The sequence below is a fragment of the Budorcas taxicolor genome, chromosome 2 (assembly GCF_023091745.1).
Source record: "Budorcas taxicolor isolate Tak-1 chromosome 2, Takin1.1, whole genome shotgun sequence".
NCBI classification, from domain to species: domain Eukaryota; kingdom Metazoa; phylum Chordata; class Mammalia; order Artiodactyla; family Bovidae; genus Budorcas; species Budorcas taxicolor.
The window spans coordinates 157,241,870-157,262,894 of record NC_068911.1 but is presented as its reverse complement, the minus strand read 5'-3'; the positions used below and the strand labels follow the sequence as shown (position 1 = coordinate 157,262,894).

Here is a 21,025-nt window from a genome sequence, read left to right as displayed (position 1 = left end):
CTATCCACTTCGATTCAAAAAGTGGTCTTTGCCTAAAGAGCTGCCATTGGTCATAAGTGGGATCAAGCAGGGAAGTGGAGACAAATGAGTATTAACTATAACTGCCCCTAGTTCCTTAGTGTTGTTATGGAAAGTACTGAACTACTGGAATTTGAAGCAAAAAAATGATGAAGATCTGCCCTAAATTTTATAATTGAGGCAAAGGAATGTTGTATATATATTTGTAGTACTAAGTTTTCAGACTTGAATATTACCCAAAGGTTAGAATTTGCTCCCTGAGTACCCATTTAATCTTACAAGAAAACATTGTTCAATGAGACTAGATAAGAATGATACTGAAAGAGCTTAAATTTGTTCTTTCCTTGGCTTTTTCATGACATGATGACTGTTGATTAAAAATATTTCCCAAACCATTTCTTTTGGGTAAATTAAGTAGTATGAGTTACTTTTTGAACTTCATTACCAAATTTTTGTTACTGTTTTATTTTTATTTATCCCTTACTCATGAAACTGTTTAGCCCACTTACACAGTCATTCCTTGACTTTGCATAGATTTAGCTTTCCTAAATTTTTTTTTTTTTTTTTGGATAGTGTGTCTTGGACCATCTGAGAATACTTTGCATTCTGAGTTTGACCTTTCATATATTAGTTAGGTATTTAGGTATCGAGGTGAATTAGGTGTCTCGGTGAAGCCAACAGTTAAGGGGAAAAGGTTTGCTTAGCCTAGGAATAGCAGTTCCCGAGAGGGAACCAGAGAGATTTAAATGTAGTTTTATCTCAGTAGTGATGAAACATGGATTTTTCAGAACATTTTCGAATTCAAAATGCCTTAAAAAGGCATTTATTTTGGCTTTAAAAAGTCAAATAGAAGCAACCACCAACTTTCTACCTCTGCTTATCTCTCTAGTAGATAACTGACTGAAGTTGAACTCACACAAATTACATTTTGGTCAAATTAAATATCACATAGACACATATACAAAATAAAAAGTCCTGCAGTGATTTAAATGATTATAGCTAAATAGATACTGTATTAACATAAAGTTAGCCATTTATTTCTTAACAAAGATTCCTATTAGAATCTGTTACGAAATGCTCTTGTGTACCCACAGGCTGAAGTCCTTCTGATAGTGCTTAATAAACAGTAAAAAGATTTAGCACGTTCATTCAGCAAGTATTTTCATATTTATCATGTGCAGATCACAAGTTTATTGTGAATGTGATCCTGCATTATTGCTCGTGTACATGTAAACACCTAGATGTGTGCATGGGTAGCTTTTATTTTGCTTGATGGCTATCAATCACATGCACCAAACAATATAAATGACCGTTTGGTATTACTGATTTTAAGTAGCCACACACAAGTTGCAGGTTTTCTTTCTCTATTTGTTAGTTCTCTGGTATCCATAGTCAAAATCAGGGTTAACAGGTTTTCTTAATATTATGTCATTTAATTATGATCATTATATACACCTTGACAGCCTCACATTGAGACAGGGTTTAGCATCAGTATTTCCTTTGTCCTCAGTCATTTTCCATGGATGTAAATTTTGTGTGATTTCCTTGAATACCCCAGCCATGTGTTCCCATTATACCTGGCTTCTTTTACTCTGAAGTGTTGTTTGTCTCTATGCAACATACCTGAAGAGCTTATCAGCTGCACCAGGCTCCCTTTCTGTCTTTTTGCCAGAAGACTCAAGATAGCAGGTTCTATAGGCCATTTGGTTATAGAATGATAGCATCACTGTGTTTAGGATTGAGAGGGGAAAAACCCAGGCCAGAGGAGCCTGATAACAGAAAGGAAAGGAGTAATAGTGATACATGTCTCGATCCCTAGTATATGCTAAGTCTTGATCAGAGAGTTAAGCTTCAAAGGAAATCAGAGTTTTAGGGCGTATTTTTACCAGCCCTTTATGTTACCCAGGACCAGAATGGATAAATGACTTACTCAGAATCATACCAGCCATTAATGGTAGGGCCAGACATCTTAAGAAGAATTCTGTAACTGATATGTCCACTTTAGAAAGCAATTTGGCTATTTCCATGTGGCCAATACTTCTGCTCATAGAAATCTATTAAAAAAATAAAAATGAAGGCATACATCCTACAAGAAGATTGTACCCAAGTGTGCATGGCAACATTACCTGTAGTAGACTGGAAACAACTGGTAAACTGAAACAGCCCCAGATATCCATTAGCTGATAAATGGGTAAACTAAATGTTGTATATCCATGCAGTGGAAAACTGTTCAGCACGGAACAGGAATGAAATACTAATATGTGGTACATTAATGAACCTTAGCAATCTTATGCTTAGTTAAAAATCAGACTCAAAAAGATAACATATTATATGATTCCACTTCTGTGAAATGTCCAGGAAAGGAAACTATAGAAAAAGCAGAGGTGCTGATAGTGATGATTAATGCCAGAAGGGCTGGAGGGATTTTTTGAGTGATGGAAATATATTCTATAACTGGGTTATTGCAGTGATTACACAGTATAGAAATGTACTGTGAATTATTGAACCATACTCTCACAATGAGTGAATTTTTTATGGCATATAAATTAACTACAATAAAGCCAAAATTTTTCACTTTTAACACTTTTAATTTATTCTGAAGGTTACATTGGTGTGTCTTCTGTTCTGAAATTCTTAAAGGTAATTGCCTTTCACCAAAACCAGTAAAATCCGATATAGTTCTTTGACATTTCTCTTAGCCTAAATTAGAAACATTTGGTTTAAGAAAGAGGTATTTTAGAAGGCATATGTTAAATTTGCTAATATGTATTATGTATATGTATGTTATATGTCTCCTACAAGATGTGCTGCTGGTCACAGAGGCATGTAATATATTGAAGCTTAACAGTACCTGTTAGAATTGACGGTACTCTCTGCTCTAGCTGTGAAAAGCCTGATTGATAGATGTTCTGTCAGTGCTGTCCCACTACTTTTCAGTGTATCTTCTCTGTCTTGTTCTTTTCAGTCACGCTTTCCTTACTGAGAGCCAGTTGTGTTTGTTTTCAAACTTACTTATGCTAATTGTACTTCCTGTTTCTACATAATTTTATATTGTGTCAGTCAATAGGATAGTGTGTAAAACAATACAGTTTGTCATTTGGCAGACTAGATTGAATGTTTTGGAAAGACTTGACAAAGGCAAATCGCTAAGTATTGGGTTATTTGGTACTTTAAAGGTCTAGGGTGGGAAATAAAAATTTAGAAGGCCTTTTACAGTTAGATTGTTTCACAGTTGTCTCTGGTCATGATCCACCTTAATAAAACTGAAAGTGGAAATGCTAGACAATTTATATTGAATGAGTATATTTGAGAAAGACAGCATTGACCTGGAATGCCAGGACGCGTGTTGAAATAAAAAGTATCTTAGTGAACGTGCACATGTTTTAAAATAAAATGTTTAAGGTGCAGGTGTGTTGTGTGTGTGTATATGTGGTAATGGTTTTCCTGTTTTACCACTTTAATTAATCAGTTACTGGTTTTGATGGCATTGGGTAAGAGTGATTCTGTATATGGTCCAGATTCTGTACCATAGAAATTTATGTTCACAATTGAAAAAAAACCACATTTATAAATCATTTATGCTTTAATTGGAGTGACTTTTTATAATAAAGATAATTCTCATTGCTTTATGAATTACTAGGTTTTTGTCAGTTTTCATTGAATACGTTTTGTTTTATGCTGAAAAGTAAGCTAGAATCAGGATGATACTGGAGGGTGGGGGAGAGTTGGACCTGGAGATCATGAGTAAGCTTCAGGACAGGTGAGTCCGTTAAAAAAGGGATGTGCACAGGGTGCAACTTAGAATTTAAGATCTCGAGGAAAGAAGTGTGAAATTCTGGAATTTATTGAAGTCACTGGTGAAAATTTTGAACTTAACTGAAGTTGCTACCACAGTTTGAAAAATGTGGTATAAAATGTAGAAAGTGAGCACCAAAGATTAACAGAAGAGCAGCTTTCCTTGTAGCAATTACGAATGGACCATTGTTTGAGATGAATGAAAGTTGGAGGAATAGTGTTTGTGAAGAGAGGCTATACTACTCATGAAAAATTGGTTAGAAAGGTCATGAGTACATGTATATTTTATGTACAACTATAATATTTTTATATGTTTGCATTTTGTGTATTTGTATTTTTGCATTAAAAAAATAGAAATTCCTGCCATTGGGGAAAAAAAGATGAGTACCATTTAATGCCTATATGATAGAACTTCTGTTCATGTTTACTTACCTTGTACTTTATTTGGTATTGCTTTTAGTACAGTGTTTCTTTGAAAGTTCAGAGATAGAGTTTAGTGGATCTTGTCTGGGGATTACAAATTCCTTTAAGAATCTGGTGAAAGCTATGGACTCTTTCCAAAATACTTATGTATTAATATGAACAAACACAAAATAATTATTAAAATTTTCAGAAGTTTGCAGACCCACCAAAGCCCAGAGAGATCCTGGTTAAGAACAGAATGGAATTCTGTTACTAATCCTTTTGTGAATGAAAAAGAGTAGTTTTATTTCAGTGTATCTTGGTGTAAATACAGATTTCTAAGTATTTCACAAAACGAGACTTCTGTGACCAATAATTTTGGATTATCTGTGCTATATTAAGTGAAACACTGGTAAGCATGCTGGTATGAACTTTAAGATAAGATGACTGCCTACTAGTAAATAATCCGAATTGGCATTAGCCAGAGGTGTTTGAATTACGTAATACTGAATGCTGCTCTGTTGTAAGCATTTAGGAACTTTTAACATTTACCAATAAGCAGCCAACTTAAGTCACATGTATCTCTATTTCATTTAGCTCTTGATTTTATTTAAAGAGTATCACCTTCAGGTACAGTATTTAGGAAAATAAGAACCATGTTCACGCAGGGTATGGCTTTGGGGAAAAGGGAAGACCTGCCTGCCTGCTGTCTACCTTTCTCCTCTCTCCTTTCTGCTGACTTGTCTCTCTCCCTGGGTGGAGTGCTTTTTTCCCTCCGTTTTACTTACGGTATATGGGTGATCTTCACCTAACGCCATTGCTTCAGTAGCCATTGTAAAATAGTAAATACTTAACTATGAATAACTTTGATGTAACTTGGGAGGTACTAGAAAATTCCATGCTGCCTGAAGTGTTTCTCACCTGAAAATTGACCACTTTTGAAATTTTATTTCCTTTGTTTTTGTAACGCAAAATGATTATTTTTATGTACGCAAGAGTTGTACTAATGTTTATATTATGATTTTCTTTTAATTGCAGGACCGTGTATATGTACAACAAAATAATGTGGAGAATGTCTACAATTTGGGATTAATTATTTTCCGAGATCAAGTTGTACGCTATGGGTGTATTAGGGATCATCTCCGGCAAACGCTATTGGATATGATTGCCAGGGAGCGGAAAGGAGAAGTCGTAGACCGGTATGACAGTCTTTCTACTCTTTGGGTTTCAGTTTCTAGTGGTTATATCTTGAGAATTGATTCACTGTCTTAATTTTAAGTTTGTCAAGCAGCAGCATGTTATATAAAAATACTCAAAAACCTTATATCACAGTTAGCAAAGTTAGCTAGATTTTAACTGAAAAGCACACATTTGTTTTTAGAAGAAACCATCCTAAGCTTTTGTTGAATATATCTTTAAGAAGCAAATCAACCATTAATCGTCTTTTTTATTTTTTTGTGTATTTTTTAACGCTGACATTTTGTTGTTTTTCTTTCTTCTGTTTGATACCACGTTTGTCTCTTTGTCTTTTTTTGAAGGGGCTTTTGGTTAGCATTTATTTTTAATATATGTGAAGAAAAAAATGTCGAACATGGTCTAAAATGACCGAGAACTTGTACCCCTTTTGTTAAGTCATATTCTAAGTTACAACAGCATGAGAACAACTTGAGATAAATAACTATACAGTGTGCTTTCCAATTAAAATTGTTCGAAATCCTTATGTTATAAATCGGTTGCTTATGGGAGATTGAGCACTTTTGTTAAAGTTGTTCTGAAAGTCTTTCTGGCTACTTCTGTTGCATGTTTCACGTGAATCTTGAATGTGTTTTTACTATCAAGTGGTTTAACTTCTTTTGACAGAGGCGCTATAAGAAATGCTTGCCAGATGTTAATGATACTAGGTCTCGAAGGACGATCAGTCTATGAAGAAGATTTTGAGGCTCCTTTTTTGGAAATGTCTGCAGAGTTTTTTCAGGTAATCAGTTATAAGATATAACTTATATATTTATTTTTTTTGAGATATAAATACATACTGAAAAGTTATGACCAACCTAGATAGTGTATTCAAAAGCAGAGACATTACTTTGCTGACTAAGGTCCATCTAGTCAAGGCTATGGTTTTTCCTGTGGTCATGTATGGATGTGAGAGTTGGACTGTGAAGAAGGCTGAGCGCCGAAGAATTGATGCTTTTGAACTGTGGTGTTGGAGAAGACTCTTGAGAGTCCCTTGGACTGCAAGGAGATCCAACCAGTCCATTCTGAAGGAGATCAACCCTGGGATTTCTTTGGAAGGAATGATGCTAAAACTGAAACTCAAGTACTTTGGCCACCTCATGCGAAGAGTTGACTCATTGGAAAAGACTCTGATGCTGGGAGGGATTGGGGGCAGGAGGAGAAGGGGACGACAGAGGATGAGATGGCTGGATGGCATCACTGACTCGATGGACGTGAGTCTGAGTGAACTCCGGGAGTTGGTGATGGACGGGGAGGCCTGGCGTGCTGCGATTCATGGGGTTGCAAAGAGTCGGACATGACTGAGCAACTGAACTGAACCGAAGATGTTCTTAAGATTACCATATATAGTTGCTAATTTAAACATTTTGACCTTTATTGTCCTGAGGCCCATTGGGGAAATGAGTGCAAATTTTATACCCTTCAGCACACCAACCCTACATGCCCATATTCCAGTGAACGAGTTTATTGAAAATAAATTGAAGAGGTTGGACTTAGACATATAATTTTTAAAAATTTTATTTTTTAATTGAAGGATAATTGCTTTATAGGATTTTGTTGTTTTATGATTTTTAAAAATTATATGCATATGCATTTCCCTAATGGTCCAGTGATTAGGACTTTGCCTTCCAGTGCAGGGATGTGGGTTCAGTCACTGGTCAGGCAGCTGATATCCCACGTGCCTCTCTGCCAAAAAACAAAACATAAAACAGAAACAGTGTTGTTAATGAATTTAATTAAACCTTTAAAAATGGTCCCCATCAAAAAAAAAAATCTTTAACAAATTTTATGTTTATAAACTAAGGAATAACCTTACGTTTTATAATATTTATACGTTACTGTAATTTGCCATAAATTCACAGGCAGTACATCACCGATGAAGTCTCATTATTCAGGCTTTTGGTAATTTACTAGTAAATATAGATTAGATAATAGGTATTATCCCATAGTGCATATATTTGTCTTAAATCTATTGAGGAAATTATAAGATACAAATATGCAGCTGTATCTACAACCCCAAACCAACTGAATGGCCAAAAGTAAGGATAAACTGGTACTGATTTGTAATGAAATAACAATGGCTGAGTACCGTGACACACGAGACAGTCTTTACAGAGTCATGGTGATTGGGTATTCTTCCTGAAAGCCTCAACCATCTGAGCAGTTTGTAGTAGGAGCTTTGTAGTACTGCTGAAGTAGACTCAGTTAAAACTTTACTGTTCAATTTCAGTAATAAGCTTTTTAAAAATAAGCAGAAAGTTAACAGTTACTCTACAGTAGGTCATTTTTAAGAGCCATTCAGTTCAGTTCAGTGGCTCAGTCGTGTCCAACTCTGCGACCGCATAAATCACAGCACGCTAGGCCTCCTTATTCATCACTATCTCCCGGAGTTCACCCAGACTCACGTCCATCAAGTCAGTGATGCCATCCAGCCATCTCATCCTTTGTCGTCCTCTTCTCCTCCTGCCCCCAATCCCCTCCCAGCATTAAGAGCCATTGGATGTATGTAAATGTGGGACTCCTGAAATTTTGCTGTCACTTACCAATAAACAAAAAAACATACTTGCACACTGCTGCCCACATCACCCTACCACCACCCCCGCCACGGTTTTTAAAAATCAGTTTGTAACCTATCAGGAAGATTTTTATGGCCTGTACTGGTGAGCCTGAACCATGCTTTATGAAATACTAATTTTGTGATGTAGGAAACAGTCTTTATTTTCTAATAATGCAACAACTAGTTCTGGATATTTTTGACAGTGTTTTTACATTTGCATTTGTTTTAATTTCTTTCATTACAGTGTAGAAATAAAGTAGAAAATTGTTAAGTCGCTCAGTCGTGTCTGACTCTTTGCGACCCCATGGACTGTAGCCCACCAGGCTCCTCCGTCCATGGGATTCTCCAGGCAAGAATACTGGAGTGGGTTGCCATTTCCTTCTCCAGGGGATCTTCCCAACCCAGGGATTGAACCCAGGTCTTCTGTATTAGAGGCAGATGCTTTAACCTCTGAGTTTCCAAAATACATTACAGTGATATATGTATTAATGTAATAGTGAAGTGGTTGTCTCACCATGATTTTTGTTTGGTGTGATAATGTGTATTCTTAAAAACTTTAATTATTTCAAACTACTTTTTATTAAGAGAATGGAAAATACTATTAAATTTGTATATCATTTATATTAACATGTCTAATATTATGTAATTCTTAGATATATCTGTTAATTTTACTATGAGGTTAAAGTTAGTAGGGTCAGCATTTAAAACTTACTGAGATTTCTCTGTAAGACTGGTATTAGCAGAGAAGATTAATAGTTATTGAAAAGCTCTTTCTCAGACTTTATATATATTCCTTTGAGAGTGGGAATAGGGTGGCAGGAGGACTTTAGTAACTTCCAGTATGCCAGCAAAACTGTGTGATAAATAGGATGAATCTTTTTAGGCATAATTTTACATTAAAACAAAGAAGAATTTTTCGCTCTCACTTGGGGTCAGATGCTTCATTCTGTAGTTTCAACTTTTACTGGCATGTGCTTGCTTTTTCTGCTATTCAGAATACACTGGCAAAGTTTGAAAAATGCTACTTAAGGATAATGTATTAATTTAGTTGTATGTAATGCTTTAAAGGATATCATGCTTATGATAGGAGTATATAGACAGTATGTAAAATGTTAATGGTGCTTTGGATATTTAGTTTGGTTTATGAGAAACACTGTAGAAACCCAGTTGAAAGCAGAAGCGCATTTTGCTGTTTGTTTAAAAAAGAAAAAAAATCATGCTTTTTGTTTGCAGATGGAAAGCCAGAAATTTCTAGCAGAAAACAGTGCTTCAGTATATATAAAGAAAGTAGAGGCTAGAATTAATGAAGAAATAGAACGAGTGATGCACTGCCTTGACAAATCAACCGAAGAGCCGATTGTAAAGGTGGTTGAGAGGGAACTCATTTCCAAGCACATGAAAACTATAGTAGAAATGGAGAATTCGGGCCTAGTACATATGTTGAAAAATGGCAAGACAGAAGGTAAGTGTTAGCAATTGAAAAACAATTAAATTCTTGTAGGTCTGCCAGGTTCTCGGTTTTTTTTTTTTTTCTATTGAAGATTATGAATATCAGTTTTTAAGAAGTCATTATGTTTGATTACTTTATCACTGTTGGTACTTTGATAGAATTTTACAGTAAAGCTGTACACTTAATAAGGTTTCTAGATGTTGCTAGTGAATTGAATAGCTGCTTTTTTCTCTCTTCAGTCTCCTCACTTTGTGTTTTTCTTAACCCAGAAGATAAGCCTGATAATGTTCATGAGGCCGGTGAGCTCCTGACCTGCTCCTTACTTTATTTTTATATGCCAGAGCATTTAGACTCTTTTTTTCATCCACACTCTCCACAGTCTGAAGTTCCAGTCTTAAATTTTTGTATGCATTCCTTCGGGGAGTTGGTTGTGATAAGGGAACCAAAATGCAAAAATTTACGTGTCTTGCATGTCGACGTGTTTAGAGGAACTCAAGTTATAGACTGAAAAAGGAGAAAGGAGTATTGTTTACAAGTAAACATTTTGGAGATAACTAACATTTACTCTCTTTTTGACTATTTACCTTATTTTTCTAAAGTGATACTTTTTGATGAATACCCTGGGACAAATTATGAAAAACAGTCATGTCCTCATTCTTAATTTCTGAAGCTTTGCATTAAAACTATGACTTGCTAAGTCACTGATACAGTATTAAAAGGGCTTCCTAGGTAGTGCTAATGGTAAAGAATCTGCCTGCCAGTGCAGGGGACGCAAGAGATGTGGATTCAGTCCCGGCGTCAGGGAAGATCCCATGGACAGAGGATCCTGGTGGACTGTCTGTGGGGTTGGAAAGAGTCAGGCACGACTGAGCAGACGAGCACACAGAGCACATGGTGTTAAAAAGTAAATCTGGTGCTGGGTGAAGTCTTAGCGACATTTTAGCCACATACTTATAAAAGAAATACATACTGTCTATGACTTATGACCCTACCTTGACTCCCTAGATAGAGAGTGAAACAGTTTTTTAAGTTAATAATTTAAAAGAGAAGGGAAAAGAAAGATGGTGGGAAGAGAGGTTGTTCCATTCTTCCTCTAGTGGAATCTTTGCCTTGTATTTTTAGATGATTATGTTTCTATATACGTTTTAAGTTCCAGAAAAGTTGTATGTAAATTTGTTGTCTTTATTAAGCAGAGAAGTTACTTTTTAAAACACCCTCCGATAAAGCTTTTCTGTAAACGCAAAACAAAAGTCATTTTAAAGGATATTTTCCAAAATAAGCTACTCCTGGATGCCCATTGTCAAAGTCAGGGATTGGCAAAATTTTTTTTCTAAAAGAAATATTTTAGGGGTGTGGACCATTCAGTAAACTACCCATCTCTGCTATAATAGAAAGTAGGCATAGACAGTAACATAAATGAATGAACTTGTATTCCTATAAAACTTTGATTTTTATTTTTAACCGTTTAAAATGTGAAAAGCATTCTTATTTTGTGAACTGTATAGTAACAAGCAGTGGCCTGTACTTGTTCCATGGGCTATAGTTTGATGACGCCAATCTTAATGATCTCTGGCAGATTAGGACTTTATGAAAAGCAATTTTCCTTACTTAAACAGGATGAGAATCAATTTTCTAATATATTGTTTAGTTACTGAGTTAATGCTTTCTTCATATTCATGTTTGGTGGGGGTGGCTAAGAGTGGGGAGATTAAATGGGTTTGAAGATTAAGAGGCTAGGAAATGTTTGATGGAGAGATTATTGAGCACACCTGAACTATAGTATCTGTAGCCTGCATGGAGACTTGTGTTAAAGGCTATAAGTATATCTAACACGTGGCAACTGCTTAATAAGCACCTAAATGATAGAGTATCAGAATAGCCACTTACCATAGTTTCTATTTAGTGCTTAATGTTCTCAGCAAGTAAGCAGCTTTCTGTGATGCTAAATTAAATTTAAAAATCATGTCTTCAGTTTTCCTGGCTTTCCACTAGAAACCTAATTGCAAAATGTCTTCACTATGCTAGGACCTGCTCTTGAACAGTATGCCAAGAATATGTCAGAGATGCAACTTCACCATTATGAAGCCAAATGTCTTATAGATCAGAAAGTGAAAGTTTTTTTCCCCACCATGAGTGGAGGATTAGTTGGATTGATAATGAAATGCATATGGTGCTATGAAATTAAGTTCAGATAGTATCATTTTATTGTTTCAGTGTAAATAATATTTAATTGCTTGCCACATAATTTTTCTTCTCTTTCACTTTCTCCAGTATGCCATCCATTTATTTACAGTGGATTACATATAAGAAATTTTATTAGTTTATATACAGTTAAATATACAACATATAAACAAAACTATAACAGCATAGGAACAAAGAAGACAAAATTGGAAACTATTTTGTTAGAGGTATTTGATAATAAAAGCTTACTATAGTACATATCCATAAATTTCTGTTGCACTTGTAATATTTATAACATGGGCAACTTGGTTATAATTTATACCAAATGTGAGAAACTATAAGATTTGCTCTGTGTAGATTATTTTGGATATATATTGTTGATGAGAATACTTTGTCCAAAAACTTGGCTTTTGAAAGTCATTGAAACAAATTTTGAAGCCCTTTTTATAAAAGTTGCATCCATGTATTTTTAGGATCTAAATTGCTCTTATAAATACAGACAAGGTGGGCAAATTATAGCCTGTCTCAGATCTGGCCCACTACCAGTTAGGCGGGAAAGAAAGTCAAAAGAGTAATATTTCGTTACACATGAAAATTATATAAGTTTTAGATCTCAGTGTCTATAAATCAAGTTTCATTGGAGTACAGTCATGACCATTCGTTTGTGTATTAGCCATGGCTTCTTTCTGGCTACAGTGGCAACATTGAGTAGTTGGAACAAAAACCATATATGATCCATGGTTTAAAACATTTACTGTCTGATGCTTTACAGAAAACAGCCCCTGATCTAGAAAGTGCTGTTCTAACTCCATTTTTAAAAGTTCTCAGTTATAAAACCTTTTTTTATATTATTGTAAAGTTTTGACATTGTACTCTTCCAGTAAGTTCTTATTTCAGAGATACAGTAGACATATGGGAAAGCAGTATCTTAACTCCACCTTTTATTTCTGTAAAAGGCAGTTTAGAGTTTTCATTCTAAATAAAAACAATGTAGTGAGATAAGCCAGTTTTTCAAATACAGATATTGGCTTAGATCATCTCCTGAAAAATATTAGGGATTGCTCCAAGGAAAATACTAAAACATAGGAGTTTATACTGTAAGTTTCACATGAATTTTACCATGGTGTGTAATGAAATTTATTTCTTGCCACTATTGGCATTGAACTTTTGAGATAGACATGCTTCAAAATATCTGTAAGACTTCTTGGTTTTTAAAGTTCTACTTTATTACATTAACTGTCAGTTAAACCACATTTCTTTTTTTAATTGGACATACCAAATTTAAAGTTATTCTTTTGATAGTTGTTTTGTTGTATTACTAGTTTCTAAATTAGAATTATATTACATAGGGACCCAAAAGTTCAGTTTTCCTTTTTTGTGACTTTGTTTCTTATGCTATTTGGCATCTCTTCCATGCAAACCAAAACTTGCTGCAACCATTTATTGATGCTTAGTATCTCATCTGTATGATATATTTTGTAAGTTGCAATAACAACCATTAACTAGCTTCCCCCATCCCACCCCTATTTTGCTGGAGTTTTGGTTTTGAGTAGTTTTTTTTATGTGGTCATCAAATTATCATAATGGAGCTTCTTTAAATATCACAAATCAGCATGAGCAGATATTCAGGGTTTTTTTTTTCTTAATCTTTAATGTGGCCAATTTGTGTGTTCGTTCTGATTTGCAGACCTTGCTTGCATGTACAAGTTATTTAGTCGTGTGCCAAATGGTTTGAAAACGATGTGTGAGTGTATGAGTTCCTATTTGAGGGAACAAGGTAAAGCCCTTGTTTCTGAGGAAGGAGAAGGAAAGAATCCGGTAGACTATATCCAGGTAAGTAAATACCGAAGATTCTCTTTATCATAAAGTAATTTTGTCATGCTAAAAAGATCACTTTTACAAAGTGATGTAGTATGTATTTTGACTGAATTGTTCCAGTGGTAGGTTAATATGTGTAATATCGTAAATATTTCAGGAATTTTGGAAAGCACGTATGTTTATATCAGGGAGCCAAACTCAGCCACTTCTTTTTATGTATTAGCTTATCTGATGAAGACCTTATTTAAATAGTGTCAAGAATGAAAGTTCGTTCTTCTTTGTATGCCTTAGTGTTTATATACCCTCATGTGTTAGAAAAAATAATGTTTTAGTGACTTTTTGTTTCAAGATATTTTGCTTTCAAACAGTACTACGAATATATTATGCTCTCAAATTTTTCATGTTTTAGTATCAGCAGTCAGCTTTCTCTGTGTGTATTTTTAAAGCTGATTTTCTCAGGCACACCCATTCAGTCAAGATAGAGGAAGGTAGGGAGAAACGGTGAAAAGGATCTTTGTTTCACCTTCAGTAGAGTAATACATAAATGGAAGCTAGAATACTTCTCTCACCACTGATGTTTTTAATACAGGCTTAGATATAGGCTTGAAAATAACAACGTAGAATCTGTAAGTTTAACACTGAATGCACACATTTATTACTAGCAAAGTCAAAAATAAATGTGTAGTTACACATGTATTGTTTATAGAAAAATTAACATGTATCCTAAGTTTCTTTTTTCTTTTTTTATTTGGAAGGGCTTGTTGGATCTGAAGAGTAGGTTTGATCGCTTCCTCCAGGAATCGTTCAATAACGACAGGCTCTTTAAACAGACTATTGCGGGTGACTTTGAGTATTTTCTCAACCTCAACTCCAGGTCCCCTGAATACCTCTCATTATTTATTGATGATAAGCTGAAAAAGGGAGTCAAAGGGGTAAGTGTTAAAGCATTTGAAAGTACATTAAGTTTTATTTGTAGATGTAACATTAGGAAATAAAATATAAGATTAGACAATTTTGTATATGTAAAATTAAACAGTCTTTTGCTATGCTTGGGCTTCCTTGATGGCTCAGAAAGTAAACAATCTACCTCCATTGTGGAATACCCAGGTTCGATTCCTGGGTTGGGAAGATCCTCTGGAGAAGGGAATGGCAACCTACTCCAGATTTCTTGTATGGAGAATTCCATGGACAAAGGAACCTGGCAGGCTACAGTCCATGGTGTCACAAAGAGTTGGACAGGACTAAGTGACTGACGCTTTGACTTTTCACTTTTGCTATGCTTAAATGTGCACTGTGATATTTGGAAGGATTGTTTTAAGTGCTTGAAGTGGTCAAAAGTACTTTGACATTTCATGTAATGTGTCATTGGCATCAGAAACAACCACACAGCCATAAACTTTAGATTGTAAGGGTTATGTATGTTACAAGAGATAATAAACTAGAAGACAGCTATGCATTGCACATAGAATATTGCTTACTCTTACCTGGTTCTGGAGGTTATCTATCCAATAGTACTTGAGTGTCAAGAATTTGAAGGCCTAGTCTAGAATAAGTATCAGAAAATAGTTTGATAGCATATATGGAAGCTCAGTTTCAAGTGTTTATAATATATGTGGGATCTTGGAAGTGCACTATAGCACAGAAAATCAAAATAAACAGATTGGAATTATGTGTAAATTGGTCTTGCTGACTTCATCTTGGGATTTGTGAGACATAAGGGTAAAGCAGCAAGTAGGTAGTAATAGCAGAGGAAGATTACCAAGGATACCGAATAGAAAAGACACATCTAAGTAGTCTTCCGTAATTTTTAATATAAACTGAATACAACCTGCCACAGTATCATCTTGCCCTTGTTTAAAAGAGTAGGGGCAAGAGACCTTTTTGCTTTGGGAAATATAACATATTGTTATGCTTCTCTTTGAACAATTTCAGTTTTGAATGAGCTCATACAAATTTTGTCCAATATGTTTTACAATGCAAGGGCACTGTAAAATTCTCTTATGTGATTAAAATTTCATTTCAGCTATTCTCAGTTGTCCTTTAATCCAGCCATGTATCAGCCTCTCCCTTTCAGAGTTAGCCCACTGGGGAGTGGAGCGCCATTCCAACTTCTGATTCACGTTGCACTAGTTCAGAATGTAAGAGCGAGCTGTAGGAAGTGGGCCATATTTTCTCACATTAGATCTCCTTTCTGACCTTGGTCAACCAGATATTTATGTTTGTTATTAATGTTTTAAAACTGAACTGTGATGCTGTTTTTGTAGAATTAAAGCTGTGTAATTGTTAAATTGTCTTCTGATTGATTTGCAGCTAACAGAACAAGAAGTAGAAACAATATTGGATAAGGCAATGGTCCTTTTTAGGTTTATGCAAGAAAAAGATGTATTTGAACGTTATTATAAGCAACACTTGGCAAGGAGACTTCTTACAAATAAAAGTGTTTCTGATGACTCTGAAAAAAATATGATTTCTAAGTTAAAGGTAAGGTGTATTTAAGATGGAACGGAGTGCCCTTAGCTAATGTTTATCACATAATTGAGCACCAACAAACAAATAATTGGGAAATAATTGATTTAAAATATTTGTTTTTGTACATGAACAAAGCTAGATTTTGAGGGACTTGGGGTTTCTTTCTTTCATTTTTTTTAAGAGAAAGTTGTATTGAGATTTGTTCAAGTTCTGGGATGTTCACAGTGTACTGAAATTTCTCTTGGTGAAGCAGATACGTTTGTGGCAATCTGAGGGAGGATGAGTACAAGGAAAGCAGTAAATGGAGTATGACAGACTCACAGAGTGTGATCCATAGGCCACCTGTACCCATATCACCTAATATGGGTGTTTCTTGTTAAAAACAGAGAGTTCTGGGCCCCACCTTCAGTTGGCTTTATGGAAATCCCAGAGAGAGTCTGGAAATTTGCATTTTAAAATAAAATTCATAGGTTATTAATCCCACTAAAGTTGGTGCCTACAGGCATAAAACAACTATTAGAAAGATTTAGAAAGGATGGCAGTAACATGGAAGAGTTTGTATGTTTCCTCATAACAAAATCCATCATTTGTTTGTGTATATTTGTGTTTTTCTTCTACAGACTGAATGTGGATGTCAATTCACATCAAAACTGGAAGGAATGTTTAGGGATATGAGCATCTCAAACACAACTATGGATGAGTTCAGGCAACATCTACAGGCCACTGGGGTGAGACTCTTCATTAATTTCTACTTATGTAAATGTTTTTTATATACAGTGTTTTGTAATAGGCATTTTCATCCATTTAGATAACTGAATTGCTGGTGTCATTTCTTTAAATGTCATTAGAGACAACATATGTATTGTCTGTGAGGGCTTTAAAAATTATTTCCCCCATATAACTGTTTTCCTAACTTTTCTAATCTTAAAATATATTCTCATTCTTAAACAACTTAGTTTATCCTCCCTACTTGAAGGAATGCACTGAATATTTAATAAATAGAGTTACTTGGCTGTTATAACCATTATAGATTATGGAAAGAATACCAGGCTTAGGCAAACTTCTTGTTGCTTAGTCGCTCAGTCGTGTCTAACTCTTTGTGACCCTGTGGACTCTAGCCAGCCAGGCTCCTCTGTCCATGGGATTTTCTCAGGCAAGAATACTGGGGTGGGTTGCTATTTCCTTCTCCCGGGGATCTTCCTGACCCAGCAATTGAACCTGCATCTCCTGCATTGGCAGGCAGATTCTTTACTGCTGAGCCTCCGGGGAAGCTCCCTAGGCAAGCTTACTGAGCTTTAATACTTTTTCTTTACCCTAGGATGGTACTGTCTTACAGTTGTTACCTGAGCTTTTTGTACCTTGTTATTCTTATTCATGTGAAAGATCGGGATAAATGGGCCTGACATCCTCAGGGTTGGTAAAGGGTGACCTGAGTAGAGCAACGCTGATGCTGGTGTGTTGTAAGTGTGCTTTTGTATTGTGATTGCCAGAAGGCAGTGAGCTGCAACTTACAGTAAGACTTTTGAGTCCAGTGAAGTTTTTGAAAAGATTTCAGTGGGGTATAATGAACTTTAGGATTTTCTCTTTTCTTTTTTGTTAAACTTTTTCAACTTTGCATTCACCTTAAGGTTTTTTTTTTTATAAGTGTCCAAGTACCTTTTCTGTGATAGTTGAAGGCCTTTTGATTGAAAAATTACCATCTTTGTTTACTGTTGACCATTCTGTGGAGATCAGTCCTGGGTATTCATTGGAAGGACTGATGTTGAAGCTGAAACTCCAGTACTTTGGCCATCTGATGCAAAGAGCTGACTCATTTGAAAAGATCCTGATGCTGGGAAAGATTGAGGGCAGGAGGAGAAGGGGATGACAGGATGAGATGGTTGGATGGCATCATCGACTCAGTGGACATGGGTTTGGGTGGACTCCAGCAGTTGGTGATGGACAGGAAGGCCTGGCGTGCTGCAGTCCATGAGGTCGCAAAGAGTCTGACACTACTGAGCAACTGGACTGAACTGAACTGATTCTTTTGCATTGGGATTGTTCAACGCAATCATTTTATCAGATTCTGTTTCTTTCTATGAAGTTTGTGCATTTTCTATTCTTCCATTTTGACTGTTCAGATATATGCTGCACTTTATGTGGAATATTCGTTTCATAATTTGTTAACCCTTTAAGTAGAGTACTTGTCGAGATGCTCAGAGTTATATATCTGCTGATCTTGTTGCAGCTTCCACTTTGTAGAGCCATTATTTGCATGCATTTCCTCACTATTTTGTAATTGTTTATACACTAAGAATCTTAAGCTTTAAGTCTCCTAAGCCTTTATTTTCATTAGAAAGATTTGATGAAAAGTGACAGAGTAATCAAAACAAATCTTGAACTTTCTGAAATCTTGGAGCCCTTTTAAAATGTCACCAATCCTCAGATATTTCTGTTACTATCTTAAAGGTTCTTGACCTGTTGAAATAGAATGACTCTTCTGTTTATTTTCAGAAGTCATATAACAAGTACTTTCTTAAAATTCTGAATACTTGCAGTATACTTTATTTAGACAAGTCATATTTGTTATGCTGAAGGAAATTTTAAGTATTTGTGCATTATTTCCTGTGTTTTACTTTTTTCATGGGGATAAGGACAGGAAAACCACCTTGCTATCATATTTCTGTTCATTTATATCAACAAATTACATCCAGACTTTTCCAGTAACTTGTCTTTGTGTACTTGTCTCTGTCATGTAGTGTCTTTGCACATAAGCTGAATGGCTTAAAAATATTATTACAATAGCTAGAAATAAAAGGTCCAAACCATTAGAGCAATAGTTCTTGAGGTTCTTTCTCTTTTTATTTTTACTTTATTTTACTTTACAGTATTGTATTGGTTTTGCCATACATTGACATGAATCCACCACGGGTATATACAAGCTCCCAATCCTGAATCCCCCTCCCACCTCCCACCCCATATCATCTCTCTGGATCATCCCCATGCACCAGCGCCAAGTATCCTGTATCCTGTATCGAACATAGACTGGCACTTCGTTTCTTACAAGATAGTATACATGTTTCAATGCCATTCTCCCAGCTCATCCCACCCTCTCCCTCTCCCTCTCCCTCAGAGTCCAAAAGTCCGTTCTGTACATCTGTGTCTCTTTTGCTGTCTCGCATACAGGGTCATCATTACCATCTTTGTAAATTCTGTATATATATATGTGTCAGTATACTGTATTGGTGTTTTTCTTTCTGGCTTACTTCACTCTGTATAATCGGCTCCAGTTTCATCATCTCATCAGAACTGATTCAGATGTATTCTTTTTAATGGCTGAGTAATACTCCATTGTGTATATGTACCACAGCTTTCTTATCCATTCATCTGCTGATGGACATCTAGGTTGTTTCCATGTCCTGGCTATTATAAACAGTGCTGCGATGAACATTGGGGTACACGTGTCTCTTTCAATTCTGGTTTCCTTGGTGTGTATGCTCACTGTTTCTGTGCCAAGCATTGTTCTAGGCACTGGGTATCCAGCAGAGAACAGACAAGAATCCCTACCTTGATGGAGCTCTTTCTAATCTGGGAGGCCTGATGGTAAACAAGTAACTACAGAACACTTCAGCTGGTGATAGGAGATGTAGAGGATCACTGTAGCCAGGAAGAGTGGTCAGAGAAGGCCTCCTTTAAAATATGACCTTTTGAAGAAAGACTTGGAAGATTAGGGAGCAAGATATGTGGGGATATGAAAAAAGAGATAAAAGACATTGTTATTTGGGTGCCCCTTCCCTGCTTGCAAACGTGTAAATAGTTCTCAGGCCTCTTCCAGTCATCATCTAAGCATCTTTGCTGTGATCTTTCCTATGTGTCATCTAAGGTTTCTGGGTTCAATTCTTTATAATGGAGTAACTCATTTAAGAGATATTTATGAAGAAATCTAAGTGTGGAATACGTCTTGATATTTATAAACTTGTTTTTCTGTTTTAAAAATTTCACTGAATCATTCAGGATACATAAAAATGGAACAAGCTGTGAATCTTAATGATAAAGCTGAACAGTGATTGTTGTTCAGCTGACTATTTTCGACCTCATGGAGGGTAGCCTTCCAGGTTCCTCTGTCCTGCACTGTCTCCTGGAATTTGCTTAAACTCATGTCCGTTGAGTTAGTGATGTTATCCACCATTTCATCCTCTGTTGCCCCTTCTCCTTTGGCCCTTAATCTTTGCCAGCATCAGGGTCTTTTCCAGTGAGTCAGCTGTTCACATCAGGTGGCCAGAGTATTGGAGCTTTTCCCCTTTAATAATGTCTGTTGATGTGCCTTGTTACTGTTTTCTTTAAAAATTATCTTGTTAAGAGATCTGTTTAAAGGGAAAAAATAACCTCATTGTGACAGTAATGCTTGCATGTATTTTATAGAGGCAGTGAAACATTATGCAGATAGTTACACAGCACCTACTGTGTAGAACTGGGCCTAGCGTCCTGTGCAAAGATTGGTAGAATGTGAGCTATGTGTGAAAATCTGAAAGTTTTGGTCAGTTTAGTTGAAATGTTAGAAATATGTTGTTTCTGTATTAAGATGGCAGGAGTACTTAAAAACTGAGATGAAAGGTATTATTCTAGAATTTTGTCTAAAATGATACTGGTATGACCCCTTGGCATTTTATCTGGAAAAAAATCTTAAAGGCCGCAAACTTTGTACATTTCAGTGACACCAGTAAGACTAAGCAAACATCTTAAGCAATAAAATTTGCCATAGTTAAATTTAGGAAAACATTGGATGAGTCTAACTTTTAAGAAGATGTGTTTTATTAGCTGGCTGTTGGACCTGGAGATAACTACTTTGATAACTGTAACTCTCACAGTGGCTTGGCAATAGATAGCACCTCCTAGCTAACTTGGCGGGGGGACAATTTCTTCTCTTTGCCACAGGTATCTTTAGGTGGTGTTGATCTCACAGTCCGGGTGCTCACAACAGGATACTGGCCCACTCAGTCAGCCACACCAAAGTGCAACATCCCACCAGCACCAAGACACGCTTTTGAGATATTCAGAAGGTAAATGTAGATCAAACTTTGTATTTCTAAGTACAGATTGTCCAGAATTGAGATGAATCGGAG

The 21,025-nt window shown here is 35.9% G+C and overlaps 1 protein-coding gene across 2 annotated transcripts in view; it reads left to right on the top strand.

Annotated features, from left to right (window-relative positions):
- CUL3 (cullin 3) overlaps positions 1-21,025 on the top strand; it is a 104,981-nt gene that overhangs the window by 68,156 nt on the left and 15,800 nt on the right. For both annotated transcript variants that reach the window (XM_052658593.1, XM_052658600.1), the window contains 8 exons: positions 5,254-5,414; positions 6,076-6,190; positions 9,239-9,467; positions 13,324-13,469; positions 14,210-14,386; positions 15,765-15,935; positions 16,544-16,651; positions 20,838-20,962. In XM_052658593.1, coding sequence (XP_052514553.1) covers positions 5,254-5,414; positions 6,076-6,190; positions 9,239-9,467; positions 13,324-13,469; positions 14,210-14,386; positions 15,765-15,935; positions 16,544-16,651; positions 20,838-20,962 — 1,232 coding nt within the window. The remainder of the gene's footprint in view (positions 1-5,253; positions 5,415-6,075; positions 6,191-9,238; positions 9,468-13,323; positions 13,470-14,209; positions 14,387-15,764; positions 15,936-16,543; positions 16,652-20,837; positions 20,963-21,025) is intronic.